This window comes from Tachypleus tridentatus, chromosome 3, assembly GCF_004210375.1.
Source record: "Tachypleus tridentatus isolate NWPU-2018 chromosome 3, ASM421037v1, whole genome shotgun sequence".
Classification (NCBI taxonomy): Eukaryota; Metazoa; Arthropoda; class Merostomata; order Xiphosura; family Limulidae; genus Tachypleus; species Tachypleus tridentatus.
In genome coordinates, this window is record NC_134827.1 from 40159830 (window position 1) to 40182062 (window position 22233).

The 22233-nt window shown below is 33.9% G+C and overlaps 1 protein-coding gene across 2 annotated transcripts in view; it reads left to right on the forward strand.

Moving 5' to 3' along the window:
- LOC143246050 (uncharacterized) overlaps positions 1–22233 on the forward strand; it is a 45329-nt gene that overhangs the window by 17553 nt on the left and 5543 nt on the right. Inside the window, exon 1 of one of the 2 annotated variants that reach the window (XM_076492282.1) lies at positions 16917–17200. The exons of the other annotated variant lie outside the window; for it this stretch is intronic. Coding sequence (XP_076348397.1) covers positions 17164–17200 — 37 coding nt within the window. The 5' untranslated portion in view covers positions 16917–17163. Of the gene's footprint in view, positions 1–16916; positions 17201–22233 lie in introns of those variants that run through there. 2 annotated transcript variants of the gene reach the window in all.

Genomic DNA, 22233 nt, shown 5'->3' on the forward strand with positions numbered 1-22233 from the left:
AGTACCAGCCAACTTTAATCAAACAATAACAGTATTAATAGTACCAGCCAACTCTAATCCAACATTAACAGTATTAACAGTACCAGGCAACTATAATCAAACAATAACGGGTATTAACAGTACCAGGCAACTATAATCAAACAATAACTGTATTAACAATACCAGGCAACTATAATCAAACAATAACAGTATTAACAGTACCAGCCAACTATAATCAAACAATAACAGTATTAACTGTACGAGCCAACTATAATCAAACAATAACAGGTATTAACAGTACCAACCAACTATAATCAAACAATAACAGTATTAACAGTACGAGCCAACTATAATCAAACAATAACAGGTATTAACAGTACCAACCAACTATAATCAAACAATAACAGTATTAACAGTACCAGCCAACTTTAATCAAACAATAACAATATTAACAGTACCAGGCAACTATAATCAAACAATAACAGTATTAACAGTACCAGCCAACTATAATCCAACAATAACAGTATTAACAGTACCAGCCAACTATAATCAAACAATAACAGATATCAACAGTACCAGCTAACTATAATCAAACAATAGCAGGTATTAACAGTACCAGCCAACTTTAATCAAACAATAACAGTATTAACAGTACCAGCCAACTATAATCAAACAATAACAGTATTAACAGTACCAGGCAACTATAATCAAACAATAACAGTATTAACAGTACCAGCCAACTATAATCAAACAATAACAGTATTAACAGTACCAGGCAACTATAATCAAACAATAACAGGTATTAACAGTACCGGCCAACTATAATCAAACAATAGCAGGTATTAACAGTACCAGCCAACTTTAATCAAACAATAACAGTATTAACAGTACCAGCCAACTATAATCAAACAATAACAGTATTAACAGTACCAGCCAACTATAATCAAACAATAACAGGTATTAACAGTACCGGCCAACTATAATCAAACAATAGCAGGTATTAACAGTTCCAGCCAACTTTAATCAAACAATAGCAGATATTAACAGTACCAGCCAGCTTCAATCAAACAATAACAGTATTAACAGTACCAGCCAACTATAATCAAACAATAACAGGCATTAACAGAACCAGGCAACTATAATCAAACAATAACAGTATTAACAGTACCAGCCAACTATAATCCAACAATAACAGTATTAACAGTACCAGCCAACTATAATCAAACAATAACAGATATCAACAGTACCAGCTAACTATAATCAAACAATAGCAGGTATTAACAGTACCAGCCAACTTTAATCAAACAATAACAGTATTAACAGTACCAGCCAACTATAATCCAACAATAACAGTATTAACAGTACCAGCCAACTATAATCAAACAATAACAGATATCAACAGTACCAGCTAACTATAATCAAACAATAGCAGGTATTAACAGTACCAGCCAACTTTAATCAAACAATAACAGTATTAACAGTACCAGCCAACTATAATCAAACAATAACAGTATTAACAGTACCAGGCAACTATAATCAAACAATAACAGTATTAACAGTACGAGCCAACTATAATCAAACAATAACAGTATTAACAGTACCAGCCAACTATAATCAAACAATAACAGTATTAACAGTACCAGCCAACTATAATCAAACAATAACAGTATTAACACTACCAGGCAACTATAATCAAACAATAACTGTATTAACAATACCAGGCAACTATAATCAAACAATAACAGCATTAACAGTACCAGCCAACTTTAATCAAACAATAGCAGGTATTAACAGTACCAGCCAACTTTAATCAAACAATAACAGTATTAACAGTACCAGCCAACTATAATCAAACAATAACAGTGTTAACAGTACGAGCCAACTATAATCAAACAATAACAGGTATTAACAGTACCAACCAACTATAATCAAACAATAACAGGTATTAACAGTACCGGCCAACTATAATCAAACAATAGCAGGTATTAACAGTACCAGCCAACTTTAATCAAACAATAACAGTATTAACAGTACCAGCCAACTATAATCCAACAATAACAGTATTAACAGTACCAGCCAACTATAATCAAACAATAACAGTATTAACAGTACCAGCCAACTATAATCAAACAATAACAGTATTAACAGTACCAGCCAACTATAATCAAACAATAACAGATATCAACAGTACCAGCTAACTATAATCAAACAATAGCAGGTATTAACAGTACCAGCCAACTTTAATCAAACAATAACAGTATTAACAGTACCAGCCAACTATAATCAAACAATAACAGTATTAACAGTACGAGCCAACTATAATCAAACAATAACAGGTATTAACAGTACCAACCAACTATAATCAAACAATAACAGGTATTAACAGTACCGGCCAACTATAATCAAACAATAGCAGGTATTAACAGTACCAGCCAACTTTAATCAAACAATAACAGTATTAACAGTACCAGCCAACTATAATCCAACAATAACAGTATTAACAGTACCAGCCAACTATAATCAAACAATAACAGGTATTAACAGTACCGGCCAACTATAATCAAACAATAGCAGGTATTAACAGTACCAGCCAACTTTAATCAAACAATAGCAGGTATTAACAGTACCAGCCAACTATAATCCAACAATAACAGTATTAACAGTACCAGCCAACTATAATCAAACCATAACAGTATTAACAGTACGAGCCAACTATAATCAAACAATAACAGGTATTAACAGTACCAACCAACTATAATCAAACAATAACAGGTATTAACAGTACCGGCCAACTATAATCAAACAATAGCAGGTATTAACAGTACCAGCCAACTTTAATCAAACAATAACAGTATTTACAGTACCAGGCAACTATAATCAAACAATAACGAGTATTAACAGTACCAGCCAACTATAATCAAACAATAACAGTATTAATAGTACCAGCCAACTCTAATCCAACAATAACAGTATTAACAGTACCAGCCAACTATAATCAAACAATAACAGTATTTACAGTACCAGGCAACTATAATCAAACAATAACTGTATTAACAGTACCGGCCAACTATAATCAAACAATAGCAGGTATTAACAGTACCAGCCAACTATAATCAAACAATAGCAGGTATTAACTACCAGGCAACTATAATCAAACAATAACAATATTAACAGTACCAGCCAACTATAATAAAACAATAACAGTATTAACAGTACCAGCCAACTATAATAAAACAATAACAGTATTAACAGTACCAACCAACTATAATCAAACAATAACAGTATTAACAGTACCAGCCAACTATAATCAAACAATAACAGGCATTAACAGTACCAGCCAACTATAATCAAACAATAACAATATTAACAGTACCAGCCAACTATAATCAAACAATAACAATATTAACAGTACCAGGCAACTATAATCAAACAATAACAGTATTAACAGTACCAGCCAACTATAATCCAACAATAACAGTATTAACAGTACCAGCCAACTATAATCAAACAATAGCAGGTATTAACAGTACCAGCCAACTATAATCAAACAATAACAGTATTAACAGTACCAGCCAACTATAATCAAACAATAACAGTATTAACAGTACCAGCCAACTATAATCAAACAATAACTGTATTAACAATACCAGGCAACTATAATCAAACAATAACTGTATTAACAATACCAGGCAACTATAATCAAACAATAACAGCATTTACAATACCAGGCAACTATAATCAAACAATAACAGATATTAACAGTACCAGCCAACTATAATCAAACAATAACAGGTATTAACAGTACCAGCCAACTATAATCAAACAATAACAGGTATTAACAGTACCAACCAACTATAATAAAACAATAACAGTATTAACAGTACCAACCAACTATAATCAAACAATAACAGTATTAACAGTACCAGCCAACTATAATCAAACAATAACAGGTATTAACAGTACCGGCCAACTATAATCAAACAATAGCAGTATTAACAGTACCAGCCAACTATAATCCAACAATAACAGTATTAACAGTACCAGCCAACTATAATCAAACAATAACAGATATCAACAGTACCAGCTAACTATAATCAAACAATAGCAGGTATTAACAGTACCAGCCAACTTTAATCAAACAATAACAGTATTAACAGTACCAGCCAACTATAATCAAACAATAACAGTATTAACAGTACCAGGCAACTATAATCAAACAATAACGGGTATTAACAGTACCAGGCAACTATAATCAAACAATAACTGTATTAACAATACCAGGCAACTATAATCAAACAATAACTGTATTAACAATACCAGGCAACTATAATCAAACAATAACAGCATTAACAGTACCAGCCAACTTTAATCAAACAATAGCAGGTATTAACAGTACCAGCCAACTTTAATCAAACAATAACAGTATTAACAGTACCAACCAACTATAATCCAACAATAACAGTATTAACAGTACCAGCCAACTATAATCAAACAATAACAGTATTAACAGTACGAGCCAACTATAATCAAACAATAGCAGGTATTAACAGTACCAGCCAACTATAATCCAACAATAACAGTATTAACAGTACCAGCCAACTATAATCAAACTATAACAGTATTAACAGTACGAGCCAACTATAATCAAACAATAACAGGTATTAACAGTACCAACCAACTATAATCAAACAATAACAGGTATTAACAGTACCGGCCAACTATAATCAAACAATAGCAGGTACTAACAGTACCGGCCAACTATAATCAAACAATAGCAGGTATTAACAGTACCAGCCAACTTTAATCAAACAATAGCAGGTATTAACAGTACCAGCCAACTATAATCCAACAATAACAGTATTAACAGTACCAGCCAACTATAATCAAACCATAACAGTATTAACAGTACGAGCCAACTATAATCAAACAATAACAGTTATTAACAGTACCAACCAACTATAATAAAACAATAACAGGTATTAACAGTACCGGCCAACTATAATCAAACAATAGCAGGTATTAACAGGTACCAGCCAACTTTAATCAAACAATAACAGTATTAACAGTACCAGCCAACTATAATCAAACAATAACAGTATTAACAGTACCAGCCAACTATAATCAAACAATAACAGTATTAACAGTACCAGCCAACTATAATCAAACAATAACAGTATTAACAGTACGAGATAACTATAACCAAACAATAAGAGGTATTAACAGTACCAGCCAACTATAATCAAACAATAGCAGGTATTAACAGTACCAGCCAACTATAATCAAACAATAACAGTATTAACAGTACCAGGCAACTATAATCAAACAATAACAGCATTAACAGTACCAGCCAACTTTAATCAAACAATAGCAGGTATTAACAGTACCAGCCAACTTTAATCAAACAATAACAGTATTAACAGTACCAACCAACTATAATCCAACAATAACAGTATTAACAGTACCAGCCAACTATAATCAAACAATAACAGTATTAACAGTACGAGCCAACTATAATCAAATAATAACAGTTATTAACAGTACCAACCAACTATAATAAAACAATAACAGGTATTAACAGTACCGGCCAACTATAATCAAACAATAGCAGGTATTAACAGTACCAGCCAACTTTAATCAAACAATAACTGTATTAACAATACCAGGCAACTATAATCAAAGAATAACAGCATTAACAGTACCAGCCAACTTTAATCAAACAATAGCAGGTATTAACAGTACCAGCCAACTTTAATCAAACAATAACAGTATTAACAGTACCAACCAACTATAATCAAACAATAACAGGTATTAACAGTACCAACCAACTATAATAAAACAATAACAGTATTAACAGTACCAACCAACTATAATCAAACAATAACAGTATTAACAGTACCAGCCAACTATAATCAAACAATAACAGGTATTAACAGTACCGGCCAACTATAATCAAACAATAGCAGTATTAACAGTACCAGCCAACTATAATCCAACAATAACAGTATTAACAGTACCAGCCAACTATAATCAAACAATAACAGATATCAACAGTACCAGCTAACTATAATCAAACAATAGCAGGTATTAACAGTACCAGCCAACTTTAATCAAACAATAACAGTATTAACAGTACCAGCCAACTATAATCAAACAATAACAGTATTAACAGTACCAGGCAACTATAATCAAACAATAACGGGTATTAACGGTACCAGGCAGCTATAATCAAACAATAACTGTATTAACAATACCAGGCAACTATAATCAAACAATAACTGTATTAACAATGCCAGGCAACTATAATCAAACAATAACAGCATTAACGGTACCAGCCAACTTTAATCAAACAATAGCAGGTATTAACGGTACCAGCCAACTTTAATCAAACAATAACAGTATTAACAGTACCAACCAACTATAATCCAACAATAACAGTATTAACAGTACCAGCCAACTATAATCAAACAATAACAGTATTAACGGTACGAGCCAACTATAATCAAACAATAGCGGGTATTAACGGTACCAGCCAACTATAATCCAACAATAACAGTATTAACAGTACCAGCCAACTATAATCAAACTATAACAGTATTAACGGTACGAGCCAACTATAATCAAACAATAACAGGTATTAACAGTACCAACCAACTATAATCAAACAATAACAGGTATTAACAGTACCGCCAACTATAATCAAACAATAGCAGGTACTAACAGTACCGGCCAACTATAATCAAACAATAGCAGGTATTAACAGTACCAGCCAACTTTAATCAAACAATAGCAGGTATTAACGGTACCAGCCAACTATAATCCAACAATAACAGTATTAACAGTACCAGCCAACTATAATCAAACCATAACAGTATTAACAGTACGAGCCAACTATAATCAAACAATAACGGTTATTAACAGTACCAACCAACTATAATAAAACAATAACAGGTATTAACGGTACCGGCCAGCTATAATCAAACAATAGCAGGTATTAACAGTACCAGCCAACTTTAATCAAACAATAACAGTATTAACAGTACCAGCCAACTATAATCAAACAATAACAGTATTAACAGTACCAGCCAACTATAATCAAACAATAACAGTATTAACGGTACCAGCCAACTATAATCAAACAATAACAGTATTAACGGTACGAGATAACTATAACCAAACAATAACAGGTATTAACAGTACCAGCCAACTATAATCAAACAATAGCAGGTATTAACAGTACCAGCCAACTATAATCAAACAATAACAGTATTAACAGTACCAGGCAACTATAATCAAACAATAACAGCATTAACAGTACCAGCCAACTTTAATCAAACAATAGCAGGTATTAACAGTACCAGCCAACTTTAATCAAACAATAACAGTATTAACAGTACCAACCAACTATAATCCAACAATAACAGTATTAACAGTACCAGCCAACTATAATCAAACAATAACGGTATTAACGGTACGAGCCAACTATAATCAAATAATAACAGTTATTAACAGTACCAACCAACTATAATAAAACAATAACAGGTATTAACAGTACCGGCCAACTATAATCAAACAATAGCAGGTATTAACAGTACCAGCCAACTTTAATCAAACAATAACTGTATTAACAATACCAGGCAACTATAATCAAAGAATAACAGCATTAACAGTACCAGCCAACTTTAATCAAACAATAGCAGGTATTAACAGTACCAGCCAACTTTAATCAAACAATAACAGTATTAACAGTACCAACCAACTATAATCCAACAATAACAGTATTAACAGTACCAGCCAACTATAATCAAACAATAACAGTATTAACAGTACGAGCCAACTATAATCAAACAATAGCAGGTATTAACAGTACCAGCCAACTATATTCCAACAATAACAGTATTAACAGTACCAGCCAACTATAATCAAACTATAACAGTATTAACAGTACGAGCCAACTATAATCAAACAATAACAGGTATTAACAGTACCAGCCAACTATAATCAAACAATAGCAGGTATTAACAGTACCAGCCAACTATAATCAAACAATAACAGTATTAACAGTACCAGGCAACTATAATCAAACAATAACAGCATTAACGGTACCAGCCAACTTTAATCAAACAATAGCAGGTATTAACGGTACCAGCCAACTTTAATCAAACAATAACGGTATTAACAGTACCAACCAACTATAATCCAACAATAACAGTATTAACGGTACCAGCCAACTATAATCAAACAATAACAGTATTAACAGTACGAGCCAACTATAATCAAATAATAACAGTTATTAACGGTACCAACCAACTATAATAAAACAATAACAGGTATTAACGGTACCGACCAACTATAATCAAACAATAGCAGGTATTAACGGTACCAGCCAACTTTAATCAAACAATAACTGTATTAACAATACCAGGCAACTATAATCAAAGAATAACAGCATTAACGGTACCAGCCAGCTTTAATCAAACAATAGCGGGTATTAACGGTACCAGCCAACTTTAATCAAACAATAACAGTATTAACAGTACCAACCAACTATAATCAAACAATAACAGGTATTAACGGTACCAGCCAACTATAATAAAACAATAACAGTATTAACAGTACCAACCAACTATAATCAAACAATAACAGTATTAACGGTACCAGCCAACTATAATCAAACAATAACAGGTATTAACGGTACCGGCCAGCTATAATCAAACAATAGCGGTATTAACAGTACCAGCCAACTATAATCCAACAATAACAGTATTAACGGTACCAGCCAACTATAATCAAACAATAACAGATATCAACAGTACCAGCTAACTATAATCAAACAATAGCAGGTATTAACGGTACCAGCCAACTTTAATCAAACAATAACAGTATTAACAGTACCAGCCAACTATAATCAAACAATAACAGTATTAACAGTACCAGGCAACTATAATCAAACAATAACGGGTATTAACAGTACCAGGCAACTATAATCAAACAATAACTGTATTAACAATACCAGGCAACTATAATCAAACAATAACTGTATTAACAATACCAGGCAACTATAATCAAACAATAACAGCATTAACAGTACCAGCCAACTTTAATCAAACAATAGCGGGTATTAACGGTACCAGCCAACTTTAATCAAACAATAACAGTATTAACAGTACCAACCAACTATAATCCAACAATAACAGTATTAACGGTACCAGCCAACTATAATCAAACAATAACAGTATTAACAGTACGAGCCAACTATAATCAAACAATAGCAGGTATTAACAGTACCAGCCAACTATAATCCAACAATAACAGTATTAACAGTACCAGCCAACTATAATCAAACTATAACAGTATTAACAGTACGAGCCAACTATAATCAAACAATAACAGGTATTAACAGTACCAACCAACTATAATCAAACAATAACAGGTATTAACAGTACCGGCCAACTATAATCAAACAATAGCAGGTACTAACAGTACCGGCCAACTATAATCAAACAATAGCAGGTATTAACGGTACCAGCCAACTTTAATCAAACAATAGCAGGTATTAACGGTACCAGCCAACTATAATCCAACAATAACAGTATTAACAGTACCAGCCAACTATAATCAAACCATAACAGTATTAACAGTACGAGCCAACTATAATCAAACAATAACAGTTATTAACAGTACCAACCAACTATAATAAAACAATAACAGGTATTAACAGTACCGGCCAACTATAATCAAACAATAGCAGGTATTAACAGTACCAGCCAACTTTAATCAAACAATAACAGTATTAACAGTACCAGCCAACTATAATCAAACAATAACAGTATTAACAGTACCAGCCAACTATAATCAAACAATAACAGTATTAACAGGTACCAGCCAACTATAATCAAACAATAACAGTATTAACAGTACGAGATAACTATAACCAAACAATAACAGGTATTAACAGTACCAGCCAACTATAATCAAACAATAGCAGGTATTAACAGTACCAGCCAACTATAATCAAACAATAACAGTATTAACAGTACCAGGCAACTATAATCAAACAATAACAGCATTAACAGTACCAGCCAACTTTAATCAAACAATAGCAGGTATTAACAGTACCAGCCAACTTTAATCAAACAATAACAGTATTAACAGTACCAACCAACTATAATCCAACAATAACAGTATTAACAGTACCAGCCAACTATAATCAAACAATAACAGTATTAACAGTACGAGCCAACTATAATCAAATAATAACAGTTATTAACAGTACCAACCAACTATAATAAAACAATAACAGGTATTAACAGTACCGGCCAACTATAATCAAACAATAGCAGGTATTAACAGTACCAGCCAACTTTAATCAAACAATAACTGTATTAACAATACCAGGCAACTATAATCAAAGAATAACAGCATTAACGGTACCAGCCAACTTTAATCAAACAATAGCGGGTATTAACAGTACCAGCCAACTTTAATCAAACAATAACAGTATTAACGGTACCAACCAACTATAATCCAACAATAACAGTATTAACAGTACCAGCCAACTATAATCAAACAATAACAGTATTAACAGTACGAGCCAACTATAATCAAACAATAGCAGGTATTAACAGTACCAGCCAACTATATTCCAACAATAACAGTATTAACAGTACCAGCCAACTATAATCAAACTATAACAGTATTAACAGTACGAGCCAGCTATAATCAAACAATAACAGGTATTAACGGTACCAACCAGCTATAATCAAACAATAACAGGTATTAACGGTACCGGCCAACTATAATCAAACAATAGCAGGTACTAACGGTACCGGCCAACTATAATCAAACAATAGCAGGTATTAACAGTACCAGCCAACTTTAATCAAACAATAGCAGGTATTAACAGTACCAGCCAGCTATAATCAACAATAACAGTATTAACAGTACCAGCCAACTATAATCAAACCATAACAGTATTAACGGTACGAGCCAGCTATAATCAAACAATAACAGTTATTAACAGTACCAACCAACTGTAATAAAACAATAACAGGTATTAACAGTACCGGCCAACTATAATCAAACAATAGCGGGTATTAACAGTACCAGCCAACTTTAATCAAACAATAACAGTATTAACAGTACCAGCCAACTATAATCAAACAATAACAGTATTAACGGTACCAGCCAACTATAATCAAACAATAACAGTATTAACAGTACCAGCCAACTATAATCAAACAATAACAGTATTAACGGTACGAGACAACTATAACCAAACAATAACGGGTATTAACGGTACCAGCCAGCTATAATCAAACAATAGCGAGGTATTAACGGTACCAGCCAACTATAATCAAACAATAACAGTATTAACGGTACCAGCCAACTATAATCAAACAATAGCAGGTATTAACAGTACCAGCCAACTATAATCAAACAATAACAGTATTAACGGTACCGGCCAGCTATAATCAAACAATAGCAGGTATTAACAGTACCAGCCAACTTTAATCAAACAATAACAGTATTAACAGTACCAGCCAACTATAATCAAACAATAACAGTATTAACAGTACCAGCCAACTATAATCAAACAATAACAGGTATTAACAGTACCGGCCAACTATAATCAAACAATAGCAGGGTATTAACGGTACCAGCCAACTTTAATCAAACAATAACAGTATTAACAGTACCAGCCAACTATAATCCAACAATAACAGTATTAACAGTACCAGCCAACTATAATCAAACAATAACAGGTATTAACAGTACCGGCCAACTATAATCAAACAATAGCAGGTATTAACAGTACCAGCCAACTTTAATCAAACAATAGCAGGTATTAACAGTACCAGCCAACTATAATCCAACAATAACAGTATTAACAGTACCAGCCAACTATAATCAAACCATAACAGTATTAACAGTACGAGCCAACTATAATCAAACAATAACAGGTATTAACAGTACCAGCCAACTATAATCAAACAATAACAGGTATTAACAGTACCGGCCAACTATAATCAAACAATAGCAGGTATTAACAGTACCAGCCAACTTTAATCAAACAATAACAGTATTTACAGTACCAGGCAACTATAATCAAACAATAACGGTTATTAACAGTACCAGCCAACTATAATCAAACAATAACAGTATTAATAGTACCAGCCAACTCTAATCCAACAATAACAGTATTAACAGTACCAGCCAACTATAATCAAACAATAACAGTATTTACGGTACCAGGCAGCTATAATCAAACAATAACTGTATTAACAGTACCGGCCAACTATAATCAAACAATAGCAGGTATTAACAGTACCAGCCAACTATAATCAAACAATAGCAGGTATTAACTACCAGGCAACTATAATCAAACAATAACAATATTAACAGTACCAGCCAACTATAATAAAACAATAACAGTATTAACAGTACCAGCCAACTATAATAAAACAATAACAGTATTAACAGTACCAACCAACTATAATCAAACAATAACAGTATTAACAGTACCAGCCAACTATAATCAAACAATAACAGGCATTAACAGTACCAGCCAACTATAATCAAACAATAACAATATTAACAGTACCAGCCAACTATAATCAAACAATAACAATATTAACAGTACCAGGCAACTATAATCAAACAATAACAGTATTAACAGTACCAGCCAACTATAATCCAACAATAACAGTATTAACGGTACCAGCCAACTATAATCAAACAATAGCAGGTATTAACAGTACCAGCCAACTATAATCAAACAATAACAGTATTAACAGTACCAGCCAACTATAATCAAACAATAACTGTATTAACAATACCAGGCAACTATAATCAAACAATAACTGTATTAACAATACCAGGCAACTATAATCAAACAATAACAGCATTAACAATACCAGGCAACTATAATCAAACAATAACAGATATTAACGGTACCAGCCAACTATAATCAAACAATAACAGGTATTAACGGTACCAGCCAGCTATAATAAAACAATAACAGGTATTAACGGTACCAGCCAACTATAATAAAACAATAACGGTATTAACGGTACCAACCAACTATAATCAAACAATAACGGTATTAACGGTACCAGCCAGCTATAATCAAACAATAACAGGTATTAACAGTACCGGCCAACTATAATCAAACAATAGCAGTATTAACAGTACCAGCCAACTATAATCCAACAATAACAGTATTAACAGTACCAGCCAACTATAATCAAACAATAACAGTATTAACAGTACCAGCCAACTATAATCAAACAATAACAGATATCAACAGTACCAGCTAACTATAATCAAACAATAGCAGGTATTAACGGTACCAGCCAACTTTAATCAAACAATAACAGTATTAACGGTACCAGCCAACTATAATCAAACAATAACGGTATTAACGGTACCAGGCAACTATAATCAAACAATAACGGGTATTAACGGTACCAGGCAGCTATAATCAAACAATAACTGTATTAACAATACCAGGCAACTATAATCAAACAATAACTGTATTAACAATACCAGGCAACTATAATCAAACAATAACAGCATTAACAGTACCAGCCAACTTTAATCAAACAATAGCAGGTATTAACAGTACCAGCCAACTTTAATCAAACAATAACAGTATTAACAGTACCAACCAACTATAATCCAACAATAACAGTATTAACAGTACCAGCCAACTATAATCAAACAATAACAGTATTAACAGTACGAGCCAACTATAATCAAACAATAGCAGGTATTAACAGTACCAGCCAACTATAATCCAACAATAACAGTATTAACAGTACCAGCCAACTATAATCAAACTATAACAGTATTAACAGTACGAGCCAACTATAATCAAACAATAACAGGTATTAACAGTACCAACCAACTATAATCAAACAATAACAGGTATTAACAGTACCGGCCAACTATAATCAAACAATAGCAGGTACTAACAGTACCGGCCAACTATAATCAAACAATAGCAGGTATTAACAGTACCAGCCAACTTTAATCAAACAATAGCAGGTATTAACAGTACCAGCCAACTATAATCCAACAATAACAGTATTAACAGTACCAGCCAACTATAATCAAACCATAACAGTATTAACAGTACGAGCCAACTATAATCAAACAATAACAGTTATTAACAGTACCAACCAACTATAATAAAACAATAACAGGTATTAACAGTACCGGCCAACTATAATCAAACAATAGCAGGTATTAACAGTACCAGCCAACTTTAATCAAACAATAACAGTATTAACAGTACCAGCCAACTATAATCAAACAATAACAGTATTAACAGTACCAGCCAACTATAATCAAACAATAACAGTATTAACAGTACCAGCCAACTATAATCAAACAATAACAGTATTAACAGTACGAGATAACTATAACCAAACAATAACAGGTATTAACAGTACCAGCCAACTATAATCAAACAATAGCAGGTATTAACAGTACCAGCCAACTATAATCAAACAATAACAGTATTAACAGTACCAGGCAACTATAATCAAACAATAACAGCATTAACAGTACCAGCCAACTTTAATCAAACAATAGCAGATATTAACAGTACCAGCCAACTTTAATCAAACAATAACAGTATTAACAGTACCAACCAACTATAATTCAACAATAACAGTATTAACAGTACCAGCCAAATATAATCAAACAATAACAGTATTAACAGTACGAGCCAACTATAATCAAATAATAACAGTTATTAACAGTACCAACCAACTATAATAAAACAATAACAGGTATTAACAGTACCGGCCAACTATAATCAAACAATAGCAGGTATTAACAGTACCAGCCAACTTTAATCAAACAATAACTGTATTAACAATACCAGGCAACTATAATCAAAGAATAACAGCATTAACAGTACCAGCTAACTATAATCAAACAATAGCAGGTATTAACAGTACCAGCCAACTATAATCAAACTATAACAGTATTAACAGTACGAGCCAACTATAATCAAACAATAACAGGTATTAACAGTACCAACCAACTATAATCAAACAATAACAGGTATTAACAGTACCGGCCAACTATAATCAAACAATAGCAGGTACTAACAGTACCGGCCAACTATAATCAAACAATAGCAGGTATTAACAGTACCAGCCAACTTTAATCAAACAATAGCAGGTATTAACAGTACCAGCCAACTATAATCCAACAATAACAGTATTAACAGTACCAGCCAACTATAATCAAACCATAACAGTATTAACAGTACGAGCCAACTATAATCAAACAATAACAGTTATTAACAGTACCAACCAACTATAATAAAACAATAACAGGTATTAACAGTACCGGCCAACTATAATCAAACAATAGCAGGTATTAACAGTACCAGCCAACTTTAATCAAACAATAACAGTATTAACAGTACCAGCCAACTATAATCAAACAATAACAGTATTAACAGTACCAGCCAACTATAATCAAACAATAACAGTATTAACAGTACCAGCCAACTATAATCAAACAATAACAGTATTAACAGTACGAGACAACTATAACCAAACAATAACAGGTATTAACAGTACCAGCCAACTATAATCAAACAATAGCAGGTATTAACAGTACCAGCCAACTATAATCAAACAATAACAGTATTAACAGTACCAGCCAACTATAATCAAACAATAGCAGGTATTAACAGTACCAGCCAACTATAATCAAACAATAACAGTATTAACAGTACCGGCCAACTATAATCAAACAATAGCAGGTATTAACAGTACCAGCCAACTTTAATCAAACAATAACAGTATTAACAGTACCAGCCAACTATAATCAAACAATAACAGTATTAACAGTACCAGCCAACTATAATCAAACAATAACAGTATTAACAGTACCAGCCAACTATAATCAAACAATAGCAGGTATTAACAGTACCAGCCAACTTTAATCAAACAATAGCAGGTATTAACAGTACCACATGGGTGGTTTGAGTTTATTTTTGAGTTAAATGTTCAGTTACTAAATATATACCTCGATAGTTATTGTAATTTTTGCATTTTCTTTTTGTTTTGTTTTTACTTTAAATTACATCATAGTTTTAGAACATATCGGACATTGGGTCAAAATATGGAGTTTGTTTTTGGATAACTGTCCAGTATGTTAGAATATGGGTTTTGTTTTTGGATAACTGTCCGGTGTGTCAGAATATGGGTTTTGTTTTTTGGATAACTGTCCGGTGTGTGTGTGTTTTTGGTTATTCCAAACACAGCAAAAAGAAAGTAGGGCTGAACATGAATAGTTCTAATCACGTGATATTTGTTCGCTATGCGTCGCAAACTACATCAAGGAACTGAAAATATTGTAGTTTGTTTGGTTTGTGCTGAGTTTCGCGCAATGCTACACGAGAGCTATCTGCGTTAGCCGTCCCTAATTTAGCAGCGTAAGACTAGAGGGAAGGCAGCTAGTTATCACTATCCACCTCCAATTTTTGGAATACTCTTTTACCAACGAAGAGTGGGATTGATCGACACTTTATAACGCCCCCATGGCTGAAAGGGCGAGCATGTTTAGTGCGACGGGAATTCGAAACCGCGACCTTCGGATTACAAGTCGAGTGCCTTAATCACCTTGCAATGCCGGGCCACGGATGGGTTCGTAATATGTCAAATGTATGCGTTATCAGAGACTTAGGAAACAAATATTTTACCAGGAGGTATCGAATAAACATACTTCCAAAATTAATTTCTTACATATGAATTTAGGGTTAACATACATATCGTTATGAGTCAGACTCTTGAACAACCATCCGTTTAGGGTCAGGTTGTAAAGGCATTTTAGCATTTTGTTACAACGATATCGTTGTGCATTATTTGCCATTTTTAAAATTTAGAATAAATGAACAATGAGGCCTGCAGTTTTAACACTAAATTATCCAGTGTGCTTTGATGTATGTTAACGCATTTCACGTGTGCATGAACTCACCCAGTCAACAGGGTCACATTTCTGATGAGCTAAGAAACGTCATGCACGTGTGCTTTTGCGATCACGTGACGAACTACGTCAGTTTCACGGCCACTGACGTTTTGTTCACACAGAGGTTTCAGACCAGTTTTAAATCAGTATCTGTAAACAGTCAGGAAAGTCCCGTCAGATTTTGGGATAAAGATGGCGTTGTTCGGAGCAACAACCTTGGCCTCCAAAGGTAGGCTTCAGTAAGGACAGATAACTTAATTAAATCGTTCGATATACTGTAAAACTATCGCTACTATCTTCTCCAAGTCTTACCCTTTGACTGCAATGCGCATGTGCCATCTTGCGAAAACCTACCATTTGTCTACTATGTGTATTTGTCATCCTGTTCAGGTTTTATCACATGACTGTAAGTGTTCGCTGTCTTGTCTGAGTGTTAATATCTGACTGTGATACGCATGTGCCATCTTGCGAAAACCTACCATTTGTCTACTATGTGTATTTGTCATCCTGTTCAGGTTTTATCACATGACTGTAAGTGTTCGCTGTCTTGTTTGAGTGTTAATATCTGACTGTGATACGCATGTGCCATCTTGCGAAAACCTACCATTTGTCTACTATGTGTATTTGTCATCCTGTTCAGGTTTTATCACATGACTGTAAGTGTTCGCTGTCTTGTCTGAGTGTTAATATCTGACTGTGATACGCATGTACTATCCTTTACCAAGTTTTGTCATTTGACTGTGATACGCATGTACTATCCTTTACAGGTATCGCTATTTGACTGTGATATGCATGTACTATCCTTTATCAAGTTTTGTCATTTGACTGTGATACGCATGTACTATCCTTTACAGGTATTGCTAGTTGACTGTGATACGCATGTTCTATCCTTTCCAAGTATTGCTATTTGACTGTGATACGCATGTTCTATCCTTTACAGGTATTGCTATTTGACTGTGATACGCATGTTCTATCCTTTCCAAGTATTGCTATTTGACTGTGATACGCATGTTCTATCCTTTACAGGTATTGCTATTTGACTGTGATACGCATGTTCTATCCTTTACAGGTATTGCTATTTGACTGTGATACACATGTACTATCCTTTACAGGTATTGCTATTTGACTGTGATACGCATGTTCTATCCTTTACCAAGTTTTGTCATTTGACTGTGATACGCATGTACTATCCTTTATCAAGTTTTGTCATTTCACTGTGATACACATGTACTATACTTTCCAGGTATTGCTATTTGACTGTGATACACATGTTCTATCCTTTCCAGGTATTGCTATTTGAGTGTGATACACATGTACTATCCTTTCCAGGTATTGCTATTTGAGTGTGATACACATGTTCTATCCTTTCCAGGTATTGCTATTTGACTGTGATACACATGTACTATCCTTTCCAGGTATTGCTATTTGACTGTGATACACATGTACTATACTTTACAGGTATTGCTATTTGACTGTGATACACATGTTCTATACTTTACAGGTATTGCTATTTGAGTGTGATACGCAACATCAACCACCATCAGCTTTTGACCTGCGCTTTACCGACAAAATAAGATTCACGAAATTACAGTGCGCGCACGCGTGCGTGGGGGGAGGTCTGAATTCTCAACACTTTAGACATTTTCGGTAAAGATAACTTCAAATCTCTTTTGTAAAAGTTACATGTTCGTGTCAATTGAGTTCATAGTTTGTCAGAAGTTTGCATATTTTATTTAAAATTAGCCCCATTAGCCCCATATATATATATATCTGCACCCATCCTATCTTTATTGATGACGAGAAAGTATAAACAAACGCAAAATCAAAGAAACCCTACTTATACAACAACTAAAACCAATATAAAGGAACATCTTTATACCTATATTAATTAATAACCTAACATCCAACTGCAACACTTACAACCACAACATATTATCACTGAACTTGTGGATTGTTGAAACATCTTGACCACACTTATAACCACAACAGATTATCACTGAACTTGTGGATTGTTGAAACACCTTGACCACACTTATAACCACAACAGATTATCACTGAACTTGTGGATTGTTGAAACACCTTGACCACACTTACAACCACAACAGATTATCACTGAACTTGTGGATTGTTGAAACACCTTGACCACACTTATAATCACAACAGATTATCACTGAACTTGTGGATTGTTGAAACACCTTGACCACACTTATAATCACAACAGATTATCACTGAACTTGTGGATTGTTGAAACACCTTGACCACACTTACAACCACAACAGATTATCACTGAACTTGTGGATTGTTGAAACACCTTGACCACACTCACAACCACAACAGATTATCACTGAACTTGTGGATTGTTGAAGCACCTTGACCACACTTACAACCACAACAGATTATCACTGAACTTGTGGATTGTTGAAACACTTTGACCACACTTACAACCACAACAGATTATCACTGAACTTGTGGATTGTTGAAACACCTTGACCACACTTACAACCACAACAGATTATTACTGAACTTGTGGATTGTTGAAACACCTTGACCACACTTATAACCACAACAGATCATTACTGAACTTGTGGATTGTTGAAACACCTTGACCACACTTACAACCACAACAGATGAATACTTAGACCAAAGGGCAGGAGGTTGTACCAATACACCGTATTACAGCGGTAAGTCTACGGATTTACAATGCTAAAATCAGGGGTTCGATTCCCCTCGGTGGGCTCAGCAGATAGCCCTATGTGAGTTTGCTATAAGAAAACACACACATACACACTATACACCATAGGCACGTGATCACGTTATTTGTCCAATGGAGTTGGAGTTGGAGTTGTCGTATAGACTAGGTGTTCTTCTGTAGCGTTCCCGAAGGTGTTTTGTTTTGAGACTAAATAACACCAAATTTATGTTTATTTCTTGCTTGTTTGTTTGTTTGTTTTGAATTTCGCACAAAGCTACTCGAGGACTATCTGTGCTAGCCGTCCCTAATTTAGCAGTGTAAGGCTAGAGGGAAGGCAGCTAGTCATCACAACCCACCGCCAACTCTTGGGTTACTCTTTTAACAACGAATAGTGGGATTGGCCGTCACATTATAACGCCTCCACGGCTGAAAGGGCTTATTTCTTGCTGTTTAAATTCATGTCATATATGGTGTAGTGTACAGAGTGCATCATTCTTTTCGTGATTCATGGCATGCGCCATGTCCTCATGACAGTACAAATTGCGACTTCAGGTGTCTCTTTCATTTTCGAATTCACAAAGTACATCTATAGTGTCGCAACGTGTCACAAGATACAACAACTAAAATGAACATTACTCTCTGTAAATGCGACAATAAGTAAGTTTAAAGTTTCACATTATAAATTATTATTTGTTACTTAATTTATTATTTCATATCTCGATAAAACTTTCACCAGTTTTAATTTATTGTAAACTATTATAACGATTTTGTGAAAAATCGTGGCTCGCGTTGAAGAAAAAATGCGGCCTAATTAATTAATATTTGATGAAGAATTCTTATCGTGGTTTGATTGTAGCTACCAGTTTTGGTTTTATTACTTTATGTCCACATTCAATTATTTTTAGGGCGCACCTTTTTATCACACCTGAGGTGTTTTTAATACTAGAAGACTCCCAGTCGCACCAAACATGCTCGCCCTTTCAACCGTGGGAGCGTTATAATGTAACGGTCAATCTCACTATTCGTTGGTAAAAGAATAGCCCAAGAGTTGGCGGTGGGTGGTGATGACTCGCTGCCTTCCCTCTAGTCTGATACTGCTAAATTAGGGACGGCTAGCACAGATAGTCCTTGAGTAGCTTTGCGCGAAATTAAAAAGCAAACAAACTTATTTCTTTATGTCCAAATTCAATCTTTTTTAGAGCGCACCTTTTTTTTTACACCTAAGGTGTTTTTTATTAGATTGTAGAACACTAGAAGACACTTGAAAGACAAATATAAGGGATAATTGTCTCAGAGATTGTTAAAATGCTATTGAGATTATGTTCACATAGTAATAAATAAGTCACAGATAATTATCTGTAGAATAACTTAGTGATATGTTGTCAAATTTCAGGCTTAGTTAATATTTGTTACCTTGGTAACCATAGATGGCGCTATATGTCTACTGAAATTTTAAAATTTATACCTTACAAAATTCGCTTGTTGAAAAATTATTTTACATTGTGAAAATTATTAAATGAATTTTATTGTGTAGGCAACGTTTATTTTTGTACTTGGAGATAAATATCTGATTCAAAACCAAAGACTTTCAACTCGGCTGTCCTTCCACTCATAGTCTGTCTAAACTTTTAAAATCTTTCTTTGTCGTAGTTGGGGTGGCGTTACCTATCGTATTAAACTGGTTTTGTCGTCGTACAAGAATTGAAAGGACACGACTCTGTAAATTAAAGTTGTATGGTGTTTACTGTTTTATGACAACAGGAAGGACATAGGATAGTTTAAATGTCCATAGTAAAACAATGTTATATTTTCTGTTCTTGTTCTGGAACAGACGACAGTTCGTATAAAACAATTTGTACAGCTTTGTTTTTGATGTTGGAGGTTATTTCAGTTACATTGATTGTTTCAAACAATTGCAACAAGATAGAGAAGTCTCGTTCCTTTTATAAATGTCATCTTCTGTTCCTTGGGGACCAACTCCATGAACACCCACTGAAATATTTTCGGAGGATGACACGTACAGTACTGTGTAAAAGTGCTAGGACAAAGTAAAAAAAAAATAGATTTCAGGTCACTTTCTAAGAACAATGGAAGATAAATCACAGATGAAACACAAACTTTGTGGAATATTTGAGTTCATCAAACAGTTAATATTTTGTATGTCCCTTTTACTGTAATAAATACAGAAAGTATTTCAAACATTGTTTTAACATATTTAATCAAAGTGTCTTTTGTGATTTTACTCCAAGTGTCTCCAATATACTTCCATACATTATCTTTAGAAGCAAATTTTGATTTGTCAGGTTTGTTTGTTTTGAATTTTGCTCAAAGTTACACGAGGGCTATTTGCACTGACTTTCCCTAATTTGGTAATGTAAGACTAGAGGGAAAGCAGCTAGTCATCATCACCCACCGCCAACTCTTGGGCTACTCTTTTACCAACAAATAGTGGGATTGATCGTACCATTATAACGCCCCCACGGCTGAAAGGGCGAACATGTTTGGTGTGACAGGAATTCGAACCCGCGACCCTCAGGTTAAGGTCGAACGCCTTAACCCACCTGGCCATG